Below are 20464 nucleotides of genomic sequence, written 5' to 3'. Positions count from 1 at the left end.
AGTTCGAAAGCATGTCAAAGTGCAAGTAGATAAACAGGTACCGCTCCGGCGGGAAGGTAAACGGTTCCATTGGCATGTGCCTTCTTCCAGCAGAGGGAAGAAGACCCCCTTATGTGATGGCATTTGCTCACACCCACCCACACCTCCCTGCTATCTAATTTTTATATTGCAACTGCTCTGCGGACGGAGACCCATTCTAAGAACACAGGAACTGCCTGGCTGGATCTGCAGATTGAGGTCTGCTGAGATTGGTAGGCAAGCATCCTTTTCCGCAAGGCAGCTGTGAAGTTCGGCTCTGCCACAATGTCAATCCAACACTACACACACACACATACACACACACTACTGACAGACAGTGTGTTAAGAGTATTGGACTAGAATCTGGCTGGAATCCTCACTCGGCCATAAGGCTCAACAACTGACCTCAGGCCAGTCACCATCCCTGAGCCTCCCTCACAGGGCTGTCGTTGTGAGGATTAAAGGGGGGGAATAGAGCAATGTAAATCAACTTGAAAAGGTTGGATATAAATGCAATCGATCAATCAATTAACAAAAGTCTTCCACTTACTACGGAAAGCCAACTGTCATGGATGCAGAGACAGGTTGCAACATCAAAACACAATATTAAAAACAATATTTAAAACAGCTTCCCATCTCAGAAATAATGGAGTATCCTGCAGGAGGAGATGGCCAGCAGGCACACCAAACATAATAATAATAATAATAATAATAATAATCTGGCTGGGTTTCCCCAGCCACTCTGGGCGGCTTCCAACAGAATATAGAAGCACTCCAGGCCAGACATAGCTCAGTCGGTAGAGCATGTGACTCTAAATCACAGGGTGGTGGGTTCGAGTTCTGCTCTGGGTGAAAGATTTCTGCATTGCAGGAGGGTTGGACCAGATGATCCTCATTGTCCCTTACTAACTCTAGGCTTGTATGATCGCTCTCTTCTGATCATAGCTGTCAACTTACAGATTTGAAAATAAGAGACCAGCAGCCTCGAAAATAAAGGATCAGCAGCCAAAATAAGGGATTTTAGTCAACCAGTAGCCAAACAAAGCCTCAAGTGGTGGTTCCCATAGCGCAGCAACCCGGCAAAGGGGATGCAGCAAGGAAAATCACCGTCACCTCTCCGCTGGGAAGCGCTGAGCAAAGGCGAGTCCCCAGGCAATGCGGCCGATTTGATCAGCACAAGGCATGCAAGGTCCAGCCCCCAGTTGTTCTTAGACTCCTTATTGGGTGAGCAACGCAGCCAAGCAACACAGTTGGAGCCTCCCTCCTCCTTGGCCGGCAGGGAGGGAGGGAGAGGAGCTGCTTCCTTTGAAACCCGGGAAATTTAAGGGACATCATCAATAAGGAACAGCAGTGAGACACGGCGCTGGGATAAGGGAGTTTCCCGCCAAATAAGGGACGCTTGACAGCTATGCTTCCGATACGAACTCAGTCCTGGCAAACGTATAACAATTTGGTGCAGCTCCCTTGTATGATTCCAGTGAGCATGGAACATATGCTTGCGTTATTTTCCCCCAGTTCCTGCTTACCTGCAGCTCCCGGAGGTACAGCTGAGCCGGGTCGTAATCCACCACTGGGAAAGCTGAGGTTTTGACAGCCGCACTGCTTTTCAACGTTCCCCGGAAGAAGGACTTGGCCGGCCGGTCCACTGCCTCCAGGTGCCTCGGGATCTGCTTGGGGTTCAGGTGGATGAGGACGTCGTAGAAGTCCAGAGGAGGGCGGAAGACCATCTGCCAAGGGGGAAGCCACATCAAAATGGGGCTCGGCGGCAAGGGAAATGTGGAGCCGAGTCCCAAAGGAGGGGGAGAAGGAAGTTTTGCCAGCTAGCATCATCCAGGCCCAACCAGGGTCTCAGAAACCACAGCAATTGGTTAGCAATGCAAGAGTGACGGACTGAGCTGTGATTCCTGAACTGCAATCCGGGTTAGAAACTCAGATATATAGGTAAAGTCGGTTATGATACATTGGGCCAAAGATTTTGGGTATAATATACAGTTAAAAGATTGGGAAAAACTGTGGAAAGAAGGGTTAAAATTTACTGTATGCAATGCCCTAAAAGTAAATGTGGTGAAAATGATGTATAGATGGTATATTACGCCTGTGAAACTAGCTAAAATGTATAAAGTTAGTAATAAATGTTGGAAATGTAAAGAAAAAGAAGGAACATTTTATCACATGTGGTGGGAATGTAAAAAAGTGAAAAACGTCTGGGAAATGATTTACAATGAGATGAAAAAAACATGTTGAAATATATATTTATTAAGAAACCAGAAGCATTTTTACTTGGCATTGTAGGAGATGATATAAGTAGAAAGGGTTGTAAATTGTTTTTCTATGCAATGACTGCAGCAAGAATACTATTGGTACAAAACTGGAAGCAAGAAGAATTACCGACGAAAGAAGAATGGAGGATGAAACTGATGGACTATGCAGAATTAGATAAACTAACAGGAAGGATTCGAAACCTGCGGGACCAGAGATTCTCAGAAGACTGGAGTAAATTTACAGGCTATTTGAAAAGCAATTGTGATGAACAAATTACGTTAGTAGGTTTGCAAGAAGTTTTGTAAGGTGAATTATTAGAAATATTGCCAAAAAAAGATAATGAGGAGAATTATTAGTTAAAGATATTTAAAGGTAATATGAAATTAAGAAATGCATAATAAGTGATAAGTATGGAAAATCATCAGAGGTGTTGACAGAAAAAAAATATTGTAAAAGATGAGAAGTTCTGCTTTATGAATGTTAATATGTTTAAAATTAATAAAAATGTATTAAAAAAGAAAGAAGGAAACACAGATATATAAGCCAGGTGCCAAATGCCTCCCTAAACCAGGGCTACAGTCGCCAAAACAGAATGCCTAGGTGCCATTTTTGGACCAGATGACTTTTGGGTTCCCCGAGCATGAACCTCCAGATGGTGGAGACGTCAGATGCCATCCTGGCGCCCGGGCACCTTCACTGGGTTGCATGTGGCCGACAGTCAGGTGCTTGTTTATTTTTCATGGCATTGCAAGAGATTAGAAGGTACCACGGTTAACTTGCCCAGCACTAGGGAATGAATTAAAGATAATGTCCCTGCTTTAGATCCGATCTCGGTGCTGTGATGCCTAGCACTGTGACTGAAGATAATCTCTAGATGATGATGATGATGATAATAATAATAAATTATTATTTGTACCCCGCCCTTCCTGGTTCAAAAACCGGGCTCAGGGCACTTAATAACAAATTTAAAACACTTTAAAACACTTAATTATAAAAGCAGCATAAAATACAGTCTAAAAAACATGAATAACAATAAAATTCAAAAATCAGTTAGATAATCCCCAGGGCTAGCTGGCTGAATTGGTCCTACTTGGGCCAGCAAGGAGGCCAGGGGAGAATTAGCTGTGGGGTCTCAGAGCGGGTGATCTTCATAAAAGGGGAGGGGGAGGGAAGAGAAAGGAAATAAAAGATCAGGCTGAATTCAAATTAAAGGCCAGGCGGAATAGCTCTGTCTTACAGGCCCGACGGAAGGAGGTTAAATCCTGCAGGGCCCTGGTCTCCTGGGACAGAGCATTCCACCAGGTCAGAGCCATCACTGAAAAGGCCCTGGCCCTGGTGGAGGATAGTTTGACTTCCTTAGGGCCCGGGACCTCTAAACTATGGTTACTGAGGACATAAAGCTGTGAGGCTTGTGGGCGATTCCTCTGGCTTGCAGGCCTCAAGCTGGCCATGTCTGCAGTAAGCTGGTCTTTTGGAAAATATATATATATATATAAATATCAGATCTCAGCAGCTGAAAGTCATGCAAGCACAGCGCTCCACTTCTGCATCTGCAGAGATGCTGAATCACCGTGAGTTGAGTTTCTCGGGTTTGCTCACTAGCTTTCTCCCTGCCAAGGAGGAACCCACAGCACCAACTTTTGCAGGCTTGCAACGCAAACCGCAAGATAAGAACAACAGAGAGCTCTGGAAGAGGTGCTGCAACGGCATGGCAGCTTCAGGAAGTGGTTGTCACTCTCACGCGGGCCTCCCAAAAACGCCCAGCTCTACAACAACCGTATCGTGCGCAATATCATGCATCATGAGTGCAGTACTCGGGGCAGCTATGGTGACACGTCTGAGCTTTGCAAAAACAAACTGGCAACACAGCAGAAGAGACTTAGCCGGGGGCGGGGGCGTGGAATCTGAATCGACTCTTTGTTCTCTCCCCCCAAAAATGACGAATTGAAATTTGATGACAAAAGACACAGAAGTGCAGAGCTAAGATAAACTCTATTCCGCGGCCTCCGTCAACTAAGATGCACCTGACAGAGTGGCCTCGAGTCCACAAAAAATTGTTTAAGGTGCCACAAATGGTCTTTGATTTGCAGCAGTCACAGAGACTAACTAATGCAGCTGCCCCTCTGGAAACCGAATCAACTATGAAAGATGAAGAGAATGATGACTTGTGACATTTCATTCTGCAGTTTTAAAATCGTTTTGAGTAATTACCGTATTTTTCGCTCTATAGGATGCACATTTCCCCCTCTAAAAATGAAGGGGAAATGTGTGTGCGTCCTATGGAGCGAATGCAGGCTCCTTGGCTTCAGCGATAGCAACGCGAAGCCTCCGAAGCACAGAGGGAGAGCTCCCCCCGCGCTCCGGAGGCTTCACATTGCTTTCGCTGAAGCCTGGAGAGCGAGAGGGGTCGGTGCACACCCATCACTCTTGCTCTCCAGGCTTCGCTTCGCTGGAGAGGCGCTGCACTGTTTTCCCTCTCTGCGCAGCGCCCCTTCAGTGAAGCGGGAAGAGAAATGGAAGGGGCTCTGTTTCTCCTCCCGCTTTGCTGAAGGGGCGCTGAGCAGAGAGGGGGAGAATTTTTTCCCCCTATTCTCCCCCTCCTATGGTGCGTCCTATAGAGCGAAAAATACGGTACACAGAATCGTAGATTTGGAAGGGACACCAAAGGTCATCTATTTTTTTTAAAATAATATTTATTACTTTTCCAACAATTTAAACAAAACAAAATAAACAATACAGCACAATACAAAAACACTACATAATATAACATAAAAACACTACATAACACTCACACACACTAACAAAATAAAAACAATTTAAAACACACCAAACAATTTCAATATCTTATCTTTCATTCACTTATTTCAACGACCTCCTCACATCTCCCTTTTTGTATTCCACTTCTATTAATTGTTTCAGCAATTCCTTTCCATCTTCCTCTGTTTTCTATCCTATAATTATCTTAACATTTCTTACCTTATTTTTTCCTTTAATACTCTAATAATCTAATTATACTTAGTTCCTTATCACATTTCTACTAAAGCCATATAACTTCATTTCCACATTTTTCTAACATTCATTAATTTTAGGGACACCAAAGGTCATCTTGTCCAACCCCCCTGGCAATGCAGGAAACTCTGCGAAAGTTGGTGCATTTAAACCGGTTTTGTTAGTGACGGGGAAGCAGGAGCGGCTATTGAAAGGCACTGAAGCCCCACGTCCAAGCCCTCTACTGGGACTCTTATTCAGTCATTTACAAACCTTCTGTCACGAGGACTAGAAACTTACCTTTAAAAAATGAAACGAAAGGAGGAAATCAAGTCCCAAGAGGAAAGGTTGAAGGAATTGGGTGTGTTTGCCGTGGGAAAGAGAAGGACGAGGGAGGGTTCAGAAACCTGAATGGCTGAATGGAAGAGGGCAAAGGCGTCTTCTCTGCTGACTAGATCTCATGGACAAGCAACAAGAGGCTGGATTTTCACTGAACATTAGGGGGGTCATCAGCCCCTCCTGCCGCTTGCTTCACTAGCCAACCCCCTCCCAATCAAGTCTGTCACTCCTTGACAGGTCCAGGTTGGCCAACAAGCCTACAGAACAGCTTTGAATAGGCTATTTTGTTGACTGCATTGCAGAGGGTTGGAATAGACAACCAATTCTATGATTTCATGGATAGATAGACAGACAGACAGACAGACAGACAGACAGACAGACAGACAGACAGAGTGTTATACCAATCAATACCTGAAGGAGCGTCTCCACCCCCATCGTTCTGCCTGGACACTGCGGTCCAGCGCCGAGGGCCTTCTGGCAGTTCCCTCACTGCGAGAAGCAAAGCTACAGGGAACCAGGCAGAGGGCCTTCTTGGTAGTGGCACCTGCCCTATGGAACGCCCTCTCATCAGATGTCAAGGAAATAAATAACTACAGTGGTACCTCAGTGTATCTGACTTTTAGAAGACATCTGAAGACAACCCTGTATCAGGAAATTTTTTATGTCTAACGTTTTACAATGTCTAATGTTTTAAACAGAAAGTGAGGCAGAAAGTGAGGAGGAATTAAAGAACCTTTTAATGAGGGTGAAAGAGGAGAGCGCAAAATATGGTCTGAGGCTCAACATCAAAAAAACGAAGATCATGGCCACTGGTCCCATCACCTCCTGGCAAATAGAAGGGGAAGAAATGGAGGCAGTGAGAGATTTTACTTTCTTGGGCTCCATGATCACTGCAGATGGTGACAGCAGCCACGAAATTAAAAGACGCCTGCTTCTTGGGAGAAGGGCAATGACAGGCCTAGACAGCATCTTGAGAAGTAGAGACATCACCTTGCCAATAAAGGTCCGTATAGTTAAAGCCATGGTTTTCCCAGTAGTGATGTATGGAAGTGAGAGCTGGACCATAAAGAAGGCTGATCGCCGAAGAATTGATGCTTTTGAATTATGGTGCTGGAGAAGACTCTTGAGAGTCCCATGGACTGCAAGAAGATCAAACGCATCCATTCTTAATGAAATCAGCCCTGAGTGCTCACTGGAAGGACAGATCGTGAAGCTGAGGCTCCAGTACTTTGGCCACCTCATGAGAAGAGAAGACTCCCTGGAGAAGACAGTGATGCTGGGAAAGATGGAGGGCACAAGGAGAAGGGGGCGACAGAGGATGAGATGGTTGGATAGTGTTCTCGAAGCCACAAACATGAGTCTGACCAAACTGCGGGAGGTAGTGGAGGACAGAGGTGCCTGGCGTGCTCTGGTCCATGGGGTCACGAAGAGTCGGACACGACTAAACGACTAAACAACAACAACAATGTTTTAAAGCTACAGGGAACCAGGCAGAGGACCTTCTCGGTAGTGGCACCTGCCCTGTGGAACGCCCTCCCACCAGATGTCAAAGAGATAAACAACTACCTGACATTTAGAAGACATCTGAAGGCAGCCCTGTTCAGGGAAGTTTTTAATGTGTGACATTTTAATGTACTTTTAATCTTTGTTGGAAGCCGCCCAGAGTGGCTGGGGAGACCCAGCCAGATAGACGGGGTACAAATAATAAATTATTATTATTATTTTCATTAAATAGCATAAATGACTAAATAAACTTGCCTTCACATCCTGGCTTCCCAGAGGGTCCATGAGCTGCTTCTCCAAAACCTGAAGAGATTCCAGAGCCAAAACCAGGAGGCGCTGCAGGACCTGGTGTGGGGTGGAGAAGAAGAGGCAGAAGAGAAGGGGAGGTTTTAAGAACCGTTCACAGCCAGCGCCGACGGTGGGCACACGAGGGCACTTGGCAAGGGCCAGTGCATCTGGAAGGACCCCACCACCACCACCTTTGCAAGGCCTGGCTCGATTCTGCAGGAGAGCAAAGGACGTTCGGAGGCAGCCGGCCCAAAGTGGTGCCTTTGCCTCCAGACCCTTCCTCAAAAGGAGAGGCCCAGTGCGGTGTAGAGGTCAGAACAGGGTTCCCAAAGTGGGGTGCACCGTCCCGTGGCGGGGGGCGGGAAATAACCTAGAGGGGCGCCAAGAAGTAAGGGGGCGGCAGGGAGGTGCAGGAGGTGTAAATGACCATCAGGCTCTGAAAAACTGATAGCACTGGATCATCGAGTTGAATTAAAGAAACTACATTGTGTGTGTGTGTGTGTGTGACATCTTTATTCATTCCCCCCTCCTTTCCTCTGTACCGCTTTATTTCTGTAAAATGGAAATTCTTTCAATAAAACAATAATATTTAAAAAGTTGAATTAAATTAACTGAAGAGTTTTCATTGGGTTCCAAATGAAGGTGCAACTGCTACTGTTTTGAATTTTATTGTGTTGAAGCGTTTGGATTTGATATCCCGCTTTATCACTACCTGAAGGAGTCTCAAAGCGGCTAACATTCTCCTTTCCCTTCCTCCCCCACAACAAACACTCTGTGAGGTGAGTGGGGCTGAGAGACTTCAAAGAAACCTTCCTGACTGGGAAGTGGGTGGCGCTGTGGTCTAAACCACAGAGCCTCGGGCTTGCCGATCAGAAGGTCGGCGGTTCGAATCCCCACGACGGGGTAAGCTCCTGTTGCTCGGTCCCTGCTCCTGCCAACCTAGCAGTTCGAAAGCACGTCAAAGTGCAAGTAGATAAATAGGTACCACTCCAGCGGGAAGGTAAACGGTGTTTCTGTGCGCTGCTCTGGTTCGCCAGAAGCTGCTTAGTCCTGCTAGCCACATGACCCGGAAGCTAGCTGTGGACAAACGCTGGCTCCCTCGGCCAGAAAAGCGAGATGAGCGCCGCAACCCCAGAGTCGGCCATGACTGGACCTAATGGTCAGGGGTCCCTTTACCTTTTACCTTCCTGAGTGGGGTGTGCCATTATGAATAAAGGCTTTTTCATAGGGTGCGGTAGGGGGCAGTGGGCGTGAGTTTATAGAACCAAGGGGGTAGTGGCTTGAAAAAGCTTGGGAGCCACTGGGCTAGACTAGGACCTTTGAGACCAGGGTTCAAATCTCCACTCCGTCACGAAACTCACTGGGTGACCTTGCACCAGTCAGCCTAACCTAGAAATGTATATTAAATGAATAGATTGGGGGAAAATTCAGATGTGATTGATGGAAGTAAAAAAATTGTATAAGATATAAAAGTATGTTTAATTATTGTTGAAAATGATAAGTTAAAAAACAAATAAAAAATTTAGATACTGTATTTTTCACTCCATAAGACGCACTTTTTTCCTCCTAAAAAGTAAGGGGAAATGTGAGTGTGTCTTATGGAGCGAATGGCGCTGCGCAGAGAGGGAGAACTGCGCAGTGCCCCTTCAGCGAAGCGCCTCTCCTGGCTTCTGCCACACGCAGCCTCTTCGGGCAGGGGGAGCCTTCATCCCGCTGCCCTGAAGAGGCTTGGCGCAGCTATCCCAGAAGCCAGAACAGCCAGAGGCTATCCCAGAAGCCAGATCCCTCTTGCTGTTCTGGTTTCTGGGATTCAGAATATTTTTTTTCTTGTTTTCCTCCTCCCAAAACTAGGTGCACCTTATGGTCTGGTGCGTCTTATGGAGTGAAACATGCGGTATACAGTGGTACCTTGGGTTAAGTACTTAATTCATTCCGGAGGTCCGTTCTTAACCTGAAACTGTTCTTAACCTGAAGCACCACTTTAGCTAATGGGGCCTCCCGCTGCTGCCGCCGCACAATTTCTGTTCTCATCCTGAAGCAAAGTTCTTAACCCAAGGTACTATTTCTGGGTTAGCGGAGTGTGTAACCTGAAGCGTGCGTAACCTGAAGCGTATGTAACCCAAGGTACCACTGTATATAAAAAAAAAAGATGAGGAAGGGGAGAACCAGTGCTTTTTTTCTAAAAAAAATGTTTAGGGCTGCTCTCATTTTCTTACTCATATTGCCCCCTCAATGAGGCCAAACTTAGGTTCACAAAATGTTTAAGTGTATGCATACCCCTGCAGCCCCCCCCCCAGATAAAAAGGACTGGGGAGAACCCATGCACCGCCACCTCAAACATCCTTTGCTGTGTTCAATTCTAGCAGTGTTGAAAAGGCTTCAATGAGAGAGGACAGATCAGAAGAGGCAGAGAAGGAAAGGTCTGACCTGGCCAACCAGGGGATGAAGGCTGCAGCTGGGCTCACCTGCGCAGAAGGCTTCTCCTTGGTCCACACCGAGTCCTGGCGGTCCCTGGGGGTGGCGATGAACATGACGGGGAGGCGCGGCCGGGTGGCCACAAAATGGTTCCTGATCTCCACGTAGTCTGCATCTGGGTGCAAAAACATCACGGCGTCAGACAGCAACGAGGGGGAAGTGGACAAAGTTTCTCTGGTACCCTCCTGTTACAACACTTGATGCAAGAGGCAAGAGAAAAGAAGGACCCATCTCACTGGAAGACCCAGGTTCAATCACTGCCATCTTCAAGTAGGGCTGGTCAGGGATGTCCCCTGCCTGGGAAGCCGCAGCTGCCCATCAGTGTAGACATTACGGGGCTAGATTCTAAACTAGGCAGTCCCTCGTGTTCCCAGATCACGATTATTATTATTTTTTTATAAATGTATTTATTCGGCTTTTCAGATTAAAACTTTACAGTCACATATACCACATAGGGTGGCGCTCTGGGTTAAACCACAGAGCCTAGGACTTGCCGATCAGGCAGGCAATTATAAGCTCCTAGAAAAGCGAGGATTAATCCTGTTGAGTTGTTTCACAAGGAAATATTTGGACCGCAGGCCTCTTTAGCAAAATGGTGCCCGAGCTTCTGGTTTCATGCATGCAGAGGTCAGGCTCTGGAGCACCGGGAGTAGACAATCCTTTCTCTGAGTCAGGAGGTGAACGAGATAACCTTTGCTCCTGTCTGCCTCGGGATCTGCAAATCTGACAAAATGCAGTGATGCTGTTTCCTGAGCCTCTGATCAACACAGAGAAAGAGACTCCTTCCTCCAAATGCCATGATAAAAATTAAACAAACTCTCTTCCCGCCTCTCCGATTGCATGGAGCCCGGACAGCCCCGTGGTTTTCCCCGGAGCTGAGGGTGATGAAACAATCGTTGAGACGGCTAGAGCGCCGGTGGCGGAAAACTCATTCTGAATCAGACCGGACACGGGTTAGAGCTCAACGTCGAGCCTACCAAGTGGCGATAGCGACGGCGAAGAGGGCCTTCTTCGCCGCCTCCATTGCATCTGCAGAAAACAGCAGCAGGAGACTTTTTCAGGTGGTTCGCAATCTATCGGAACCACCTGTACCACCGGGGCCTGGTAGGGACCCCAAGATCTCCTGCAATGCTTTTGCAAAGTTTTTTGCAGATAAAATCGCTCAGATTCAGAAGGAGGTAGACTCCACCGTGGGAGCAGGGCCAGGGCGGGAGAGTGCTAGAGTTCTGTCTGGTCCTGTTACATGGGATCAATTCCAATCTGTTACCTCCGAGGATGTGGACAGGCTGCTTGGACAAGTGAAACCAACCACCTGTCTCCTTGATCCTTGCCCATCCTGGCTGATAAAAGCGAGCCGGGAACGGCTGGGCGATGGGCTCTGCGGGGTGGTGAATGCTTCCCTCTGTGAGGGAGCCTTCCCAGACCCGCTGAAAGAGGCGGTCATTAAACCGCTTCTTAAAAAAACATCTTTAGACCCGGCCAATTTGGCCAACTATCGCCCAGTCTCAAATCTGCCATTCTTGGGCAAGGTGATTGAGCGGGTGGTTGCTGAACAACTCCAAGCACGCCTGGAGGAAACGGACCATTTGGATCCCTTCCAATCGGGATTCAGGCCTCACCATGGGACTGAAACTGCCTTGGTCGCGCTGGTTGATGATCTCCGGCGGGCTAGGGACAAAGGTGAGAGCTGTTTCCTAGTTCTGCTGGATCTCTCAGCAGCCTTTGACACCATCGACCATAACATCCTTCTGGACCGTCTAGAGGGGCTGGGAGCTGGGGGCACTGTCATACAGTGGTTCCGCTCCTTCCTCCTGGGCCGTGTCCAGAAAGTGGTGGTGGGGGATGAGTGTTCAGACCCCTGGGCTCTCACTTGTGGGGTGCCTCAGGGTTCTGTCCTCTCCCCCATGCTTTTTAATATCTATATGAAGCCGCTGGGAGAGATCATCAGGGGGTTTGGACTGGGTGTTCATCAGTATGCAGATGACACCCAGCTCTACCTCTCCTTTAAATCAGAACCAGTGAAGGCGGTGAAGGTCCTGTGTGAGTGCCTGGAGGCGGTTGGAGGATGGATGGCGGCTAACAGATTGAGGTTGAATCCTGACAAGACAGAAGTACTGTTTTTGGGGGACAGGGAGCGGGTTGGTGTGGGGGATTCCCTGGTCTTGAATGGGGTAACTGTGCCCCTGAAGGACCAGGTGCGCAGCCTGGGAGTCATTTTGGACTCACAGCTGTCCATGGAGGCGCAGGTTAACTCTGTGTCCAGGGCAGCTGTCTACCAGCTCCACCTGGTACGCAGGCTAAGACCCTACCTGCCCGCGAACTGTCTCGCCAGAGTGGTGCATGCTCTAGTTATCTCACGCTTGGACTACTGCAACGCGCTCTACGTGGGGCTACCTTTGAAGGTGACCCGGAAACTGCAATTAATCCAGAATGCGGCAGCTAGACTGGTGACTGGGAGTGGCCGCCGGGACCACATAACACCGGTTCTGAGAGATCTGCATTGGCTCCCAGTACGTTTCCGAGCACGATTCAAAGTGTTGGTGCTGACCTTTAAAGCCCTAAACGGCCTCGGTCCTGTATACCTGAAGGAGCGTCTCCACCCCCATCGTTCTGCCCGGACACTGAGATCCAGCGCCGAGGGCCTTCTGGCGGTTCCCTCATTGCAAGAAGTGAGGCTACAGGGAACCAGGCAGAGGGCCTTCTCGGTAGTGGCGCCCGCCCTGTGGAACACCCTCCCATCAGATGTCAAAGAGATAAATAATTACCTGACATTCAGAAGACATCTTAAGGCAGCCCTGCTCAGGGAAGTTTTTAATATGTAACGCTGTACTGTTTTTAACACTGATTGGGAGCCGCCCAGAGTGGCTGGGGAAACTCAGCCAGATGGGCGGGGTATAAATAATAAATTATTATTATTATTATTATTATTATTATTATTATTATTATTATTATTATTATCTAGCTGGCCCTCGATTAGGCTGCGTGGAGGCGTATTACAAGAGCAGATCTATGTTGCTGGAGAGGCAGAGTGTGGATTGTCTGAATACAGTGGTACCTTGGGTTACATACGCTTCAGGTTACATACGCTTCAGGTTACAGACTCCACTAACCCAGAAATAGTGCTTCAGGTTAAGAACTTTGCTTCAGGATGGGAACAGAAATCATGCTCCAGCGGCGTGGCCGCAGGAGGCCCCATTAATTAAAGTGGTGCTTCAGGTTAAGAACAGTTTCAGGTTAAGTACGGACCTCCGGAACGAATTAAGTACTTAACCTGAGGTACCACTGTAATTGGTTGGAAGAGGCTGGGGCGGGCAATGGAAGTTGAAGCCACCTTTCTGAGCCCAATATTTGTTCATTTGACCACACTGTTCATTAGGCATAGAAATATTCTGTCCTTCTATATTCATTTATTTCGGGTTAAAACTGGGGACATGCTCAGCTCTTGTAGTCAGTCAAAACAGGCACAGCCAGAGGCAGCAATGCTTCTGAATACAGTGGTACCTTGGTTTTCGAAAAGCTTAGTCCATGGGTTAGGCAACCTAAGGCCTGGGGGCCGGATCCGGCCCAATTGCCTTCTCAATCCGGCCCACGGACGGTCTGGAAATCAGCATGTTTTTACATGAGTAGAATGTGTCCTTTTATTTAAAATGCACGTCTGGGTTATTTGTGGGACCTGCCTGGTGTTTTTACAGGAGTAGAATGTGTGCTTTTATTTAAAAAGCATCTCTGGGCTATTTGTGGGACATAGCAATTCGTTCTCCCCCCCCCAAAAAATATATAGTCCGGCCCCCCACTGTTGAATGGTCTCTTTAAATTTGAAGGTTCATTGTTGTTCCACAAGATGTGTATTTCTTTAAGGGCCAGAGTAAATAACGTGACCCAGTTTTACAGCTGTGAAGCAGTATAGCAGGTGCTGTTAAGGTGTGATAATTAAGCTGTTGGGTATAGTATATAAAGAGCAGCACCTAGCTCTCTCAGTATCCTGGGCTGGGCTGATTGATATATTATAATTAATGTAAAAGGAGTTTTTGTTTTTGATATCAAAACCTAGCAAAAGGTTATTTTGCGTTCCTTGTAATGTGTGGTCTCCCCAGCAAGCTCTCTGCAGCGCAACTAATCTGCAAATAGCCAATACCCACAAGGTCTGAGGGACAATGGACCGGCCCCCTGCTGAAAAAGTTTGCTGACCCCGCCTTAGTTCTTGAACAACTTGGAACCCGATCGCTGCAAACCCGGAAGTAAGTGTTCCAGTTTGTGAACTTTCTTCAGAAGCCAAACGTGCTCCGTTTTGAGTGCAACGCTTCCGTTCTGAGTGCTACGCTGAGGTCTGTCTGCTTTTGCTATTAATTTTGCATTTTTATTGAATTTTGTTGTTTTTGTGACTGTGTGGAACCCAGTTCAGCGACTGATTGATTGTGTGACTGCGGAAATGGATAAAAGCTGCAAGGCCAAGAGAACCATTAACAGAACAACAATAGAGGTAAATTGTTAAATTGCTGTTTTAGGGGGTTTTAAATGTCTGGAACCGATTAATCCATTTTGTATTACTTTCTATGGGAAAGCCCCCCTTGGTTTTGGAACGTTTTGGTTTTGGAACGGAGTTCCAGAACGGATTAAGTTCCGAGAACCAAGGTACCACTGTACCTGTTGCTGGAAGTCACATCAGAGGAGAGTTGCTCTTGTGCTTGAATCCTGCTTGCGAGTTTCCCACACGCATCTGACTGGCCACTGTGGGATCAAGGATGTTGGACTAGAAGGGCCATTGGCCTGTTCCTGCAGGCCCTTCTTATGTTCTTAAGTCTGAGTGTGTGGTTTGGGAGCTGCACGGTCAGGGGAAAAACCATGCTGTCCAGGGTTGTAAAGACTGCGGAGAGAATAACTGGGTGCACTCTTCACACCTTGGATCAAATCTACGCTTCCAGGTGCCATAAGAAAGCTGAAGAGACAGCGCAGGATAGTGCGCACCCCGAAAATGATCTCTTTCAGCTTCTGCCTTCTGGAAGAAGGTACAGGGTTATAAAGACTAGGACTAGCTGCCTGAGAAACAGTTTCTATCCAAATGTGATTTTGGTTTTAAACACAGTGTAAGGTAGTCTTTAGGGACGCAGGTGGCGCTGTGGGTTAAACCACAGAGCCTAGGACTTGCCGATCAGAAGGTTGGCGGTTCGAATCCCCGCAACGGGGTGAGTTCCCATTGTTCGGTCCCTGCTCCTGCCAACCTAGCAGTTCAAAAGCACGTCAAAGTGCAAGTAGATAAATAGGTACCGCTCTGGCGGGAAGGTAAACGGTGTTTCCGTGCGCTGCTCTGGTTCGCCAGAAGCGGCTTAGTCATGCTGGCCACATGACCCGGAAGTTGTACGCCGGCTCCCTCGGCCAATAAAGTGAGATGAGCGCCGCAACCCCAGAGTCGGCCACGACTGGACCTAATGGTCAGGGGGTCCCTTTACCTTTAAGGTAGTCTTTGTGGGAGTATATTGTATTTAAAAATGTGGTATCAGAGTTTTTAGGGGGCTAACCAGGTTGGGATAGCTGGGATAGCAGGCTTGTTGGTTTTTGAATGTCTTATGTAGATTTTTCAATTTCGTTGTTCTGTATGGGACAATGACAATAAAGATTATCGTATTGTAACGAGAGCAAACGGACCCCTAGACATGAGCCAACAGTGTGACGCGGCAGCTAAAAAAGCCAATGCAATTCTGGGCTGCATCAATAGGAGTATAGCATCTAGATCAAGGGAAGTAATAGTGCCACTCTATTCTGCTCTGGTCAGACCTCACCTGGAGTACTGTGTCCAGTTCTGGGCACCACAGTTCAAGAAGGACACTGACAAACTGGAACGTGTCCAGAGGAGGGCAACCAAAATGGTCAAAGGCCTGGAAACGATGCCTTATGAGGAACGGCTAAGGGAGCTGGGCATGTTTAGCCTGGAGAAGAGGAGGTTAAGGGGTGATATGATAGCCATGTTCAAATATATAAAAGGATGTCACATGGAGGAGGGAGAAAGGTTGTTTTCTGCTGCTCCAGAGAAGCGGACACGGAGCAATGGATCCAAACTACAAGAAAGAAGATTCCACCTAAACATTAGGAAGAACGTCCTGACAGTAAGAGCTGTTCGACAGTGGAATTTGCTGCCAAGGAGTGTGGTGGAGTCTCCTTCTTTGGAGGTCTTTAAGCAGAGGCTTGACAACCATACGTCAGGAGTGCTCTGATGGTGTTTCCTGCTTGGCAGGGGGTTGGACTCGATGGCCCTTGTGGTCTCTTCCAACTCTATGATTCTATGATACCCCCAGTTTTCCGTGGCTAGGCAGTAAAGCAAGGTATTGTCTTCTGTCTGCATGCTAAAATTTTCAGTTCTTTGGGGAACGTGCCCATGGAAGGTGTAACTGGCAGAGGAGAGCCCTGTTATCTGGCTTACCGCTTAGCATTCCTCCGTCCAATATCTGGGGATGACCTCACAAATCTCTGACATGTCAGCGTTTTCATTCGACCCTCTTGCCAAAAGCATGCTGAGAGTGTTTTATATGTGCAGCGGAGATTAAGTGGGAGAAGGCACCAGTCATGGGAAAGCTTTAATTCTGGTGGAGACAGTCTTAAGCGAGGCTTTATGACATATGGCACATCAAAGCTCAGATCTGCTTCCCATATCATTAATGAGCCATCTGTGTTTCCACAAGGCTGAATGATCCAAATATTATAGATAACAGGCACTCACTCTTGAGACGTTTACGAACTTCGACGCATGTGCTACTTTTCAAACTCAGCAAGCAAACAGAACGCCTATTGCAGAACCGCACAGTAGGTAAATGATATAAGTTGTCACAACTCCATGGGGTTGGAATTATTTTTGCCTTGGAATAAGGAGGTGGTTTGGGTCAGCAGACAGAGAATTATACAGTGGTACCTCAGGTTAAGTACTTAATTTGTTCCGGAGGTCTGTTCTTAACCTGAAACAGTTCTTAACCTGAAGCACCACTTTAGCTAATGGGGCCTCCTGTGCCGCCGCGCCACTAGAGCACGATTTCTGTTCTCATCCTGAAGCAAAGTTCTTAACCTGAAGCACTATTTCTGGGTTAGCAGAGCCTGAAACGTGAAGCGTATGCAACCCGAGGTACCACTGTACCTCCTTCAACTAGACCTTTGAATCAGTGGACAGCCTGGTCTCCTCCTCCCAGCTTCTGAACTGTTGACATTTACTAATGTCATTTAAAAAAGAATGATGATCTAAAATAAGTACTAGGTGCAAACCAAGCTTATCTAGACAAGACTTCTAAATGAGGGAACTAACTGGTTTCGTGAGCCATGTGTGCACAGAAGCAGGTGGTGGGAAAGGTAAAATACTAAGGATGGAAATGTCTTTGCAAAGAACTCGGTAGGAAGCCAAGACTGAGTATCTTATTTTTGCAAGGAATGGGGAAACTGTCTAAATTGGCCAGTGTCCTTGAAAGGTTCCCCCAGCATTTAAATCAGCAAGAAGAGACCAGAAGCGGGTGGCAGTTCTTACAGGAACCAGTATGCAGATGAATGAGGAGCCAAAAACAGATCGGTAGCTACTGGAATGGTATGGGTTTTCCCAGTAGTGATGTATGGAAGTGAGAGCTGGACCATAAAGAAGGCTGATGGCCGAAGAATTGATGCTTTTGAATTCTGGTGCTGGAGGAGACTCTTGAGAGTCCCATGGACTGCAAGAAGATCAAACCTCTCCATTCTGAAGGAAATCAGCCCTGAGTGCTCACTGGAAGGACAGATCGTGAAGCTGAGGTTCCAAGACTTTGGCCACCTCATGAGAAGAGAAGACTCCCTGGAAAAGACCCTGATGTTGGGAAAGATGGAGGGCACAAGGAGAAGGGGACGACGGAGGACGAGATGTTCTCGAAGCTACCAGCAGTGTTCTCGAAGCTACCAGCATGAGTTTGACCAAGCTGTGGGAGGCAGTGGAAGACAGGAGTGCTTGGCATGATCTGGTCCAGGGGGTCACAAAGAGTCGGACACGACTAAACGACTAAACAACAAGAAGCTACTGGAATGGTTGTAACAAGGAGGTCGCCTGCTCCATATAACCAGCCCCAATCAATCATCAGGCTGCAGCCTTTGGGCCTGTTGATGTTTCAGAGCACTTTTTAAAGGCAGCAGCCCAGGAAGAGCATGTTATTGTAATCCAAATAGGAAGCAATTAAGGCATGTATCACTGTGGCCAAATCAGACATCTCTTTAAAAAGCCACGAGAAATTCAACCCATCTCTTGCTGGACTCCAAGATCCTCCCTTAAAAAATATATATGAAGGGAAAAAGCCAAGGTAAATTCAACGAGGAGGTCTATCTGATGCCATTACCACAGCGAGAAAATGAAGCCTCCATATATAAGGGAAGTATACCTCTGAATAGCAGGTTCTGGGGCCACTCCTTTCCTGCTCTGCCTGCAACCTCCCAGAGTCATCTCTCTTGGGTACTGGCAGGAGATGGAATGCAGGACCCGGCCAAGTCATTTCTCATGTTCCAAACAACGAGAAGAAAAGAGCGATTTAGCACGCTCTGGGCGATGTTAACACAGCAAAGTCGAATGTTCTTTGCAACAAAAGGAGCAGGGAGGTTTGGCAAGCTGGATTGCAATTGCAAAAGCACCTGGCTTCACTGCGGGGATCAGGTTGCTAAGCCCTCCTTGGAAGGAAGGCAAAAGGAAACCAGGAAATCATCGTACTAATCCTAACAAGGAAGGTTTGGCCTCTTAACTCTTCCAAGACGAGCCCTATGGCAAGGAAACCTCAGAATGCTCAGCATGGAAGAGGCTTCCCTAAGGAAAGGAAGACTCGGTGAAGCTGGAAGTTGGGAGATTCCAGACAGATAAGAGGAAGTACGCAGCACCTAAACTATGGAACTCACTTCCACAGGAGGCCACCAACTTGGACGGCTTGAAAGGACAGTTAGACAAATTCATGGAGGAAGAGAGGCTATTAGTGGCTCCTCAGTTCCGCCTCCACAGTCAGAGGAAAAGATGCTTCTGAACTAGATGAGCCTCAGCGTCCCTTCCAAATAAGATTCTATGTGACCAGGCTATGCATTAGGTTTTCATCCTGTTAATTTCAAAATACGGTGGAACAGCTCAGTCGGTAGAGGATGGGACTCTTAATCACAGGGCCGTGCATTCGAGACTCACACTGGGCAAAAATATTCCTGAAATTGCAGGGGGTTGGACTAGATTATCCCCCCCCCAGTCCCTTCCAACTCTACAAGTATCTACGAGACCCTCGTATTTATGGGACCGCCTCTCCTGGTCTGCCCCGCAGAGGACCTCAAGGTCCATGAATAACCATAGTTTAGAGGTCCCGGGCCCTAAGGAAGTCAGACTATCCTCCACCAGGGCCAGGGCCTTTTCAGTGATGGCTCCGACCTGGTGGAATGCTCTGTCCTATGAGACTAGGGCCTTTCAGGATTTAACCTCCTTCCGTCAGGCCTGTAAGACAGAGCTGTTCCACCTGGCCTTTAATTTGAATTCAGCCTGATCTTTTATTTCCCTTCTCTTCCCTCCCCCTCCCCTTTTATGAAGATTACCTGCTCTGAGACCCCACAGCTAATTCTCCCCTGGCCTCCTCGCTGGCCCAAGTAGGACCAATTCAGCCAGCTTAGCCCTGGGGATTATCTAACTGATTTTTGAATTTTATTGTCATTCACGTTTTTATATTGTATTTTATGCTGTTTTTATAATTAAGTGTTTTAAATTTGTTGTTAGCCGCCCTAAGCCCGGTTTTTAAACCGGGAAGGGCGGGGTATAAATAAAATGTATTATTATTATTATTATTAATTAATTAATTAATTAATTAATTTATTTATTACAATTCTATGATTCTATGGATGCCAGGTGCTAGAAACCAGTGAAGGAGAGATTGTTGCTCTTGTGCTCGGATCCTGTTGCAGGTTTCCCACCGGCATCTCGTCAGCCACTGTCAGAACAGGGTGTTGGACAAGAGGGACCACTGGCCTGATCCTGAAGGCTCTCCTCGGTTTCTACTGTCCCTCCCTCCACCTCTCTCACCGTTCAGCTCAGCATTCAGGTTGACAATGAGGGGGCTGTTCTTCCAGTCAAAAGTGGTGAGCAGGAAAAGGAACCGAAGGAATCCCACTTGCGGGGAGCTGCAGGGAGAGAAGAGTCACAAAAGGCAGCATTATTCTAGCTGTATTGTGTATTATATTAATTTCACATACGGTCATACCTCAGGTTAAATATGCTTCAGGTTGAGCGTTTTCAGGTTATGCTCCGTGGCGACCCGGAAGTAACAGAATGAGTTACTTCCGGGTTTCACTGCTCACGCATGCGCAGACACTCAAAATGACATCACGCGCATGTGTAGAAGTGGTGAAACGCAACCCGCAGACGCGGCTTGCGTTCTACTCAGGGTGCGAACGGTGCTCCAGAACGGACCCCGTTCGCATCAAGAGGTACCACTGTACAGGTCTCAAGCCAGCTGAAAGACATTGCGAGGAGGTTAAGGGGTTTTATGATAGCCATGTTCAAATATATAAAAGGATGTCACATAGAGGAGGGAGAAAGGTTGTTTTCTGCTGCTCCAGAGAAGCGGACACGGAGCAATGGATCCAA

At 47.4% G+C, this 20464-nt stretch overlaps 1 protein-coding gene across 1 annotated transcript in view; it reads right to left on the bottom strand.

Moving 5' to 3' along the window:
* The window catches only part of NOL6 (nucleolar protein 6), a 66103-nt gene that overhangs the window by 8367 nt on the left and 37272 nt on the right, over window positions 1–20464 (bottom strand). The window contains exons 21-24 of the mRNA XM_053408968.1: window positions 19901–19998; window positions 9864–9988; window positions 7366–7455; window positions 1545–1745 (exon numbers count right to left, since the gene is read on the bottom strand). Coding sequence (XP_053264943.1) covers window positions 1545–1745; window positions 7366–7455; window positions 9864–9988; window positions 19901–19998 — 514 coding nt within the window. The remainder of the gene's footprint in view (window positions 1–1544; window positions 1746–7365; window positions 7456–9863; window positions 9989–19900; window positions 19999–20464) is intronic.

Source organism: Podarcis raffonei, chromosome 11 (genome assembly GCF_027172205.1).
Source record: "Podarcis raffonei isolate rPodRaf1 chromosome 11, rPodRaf1.pri, whole genome shotgun sequence".
In the NCBI taxonomy this organism is placed as follows: domain Eukaryota; kingdom Metazoa; phylum Chordata; class Lepidosauria; order Squamata; family Lacertidae; genus Podarcis; species Podarcis raffonei.
The sequence above is the reverse complement of the archived record's forward strand: the minus strand, read 5'-3'. Positions and strand labels throughout refer to the sequence as shown.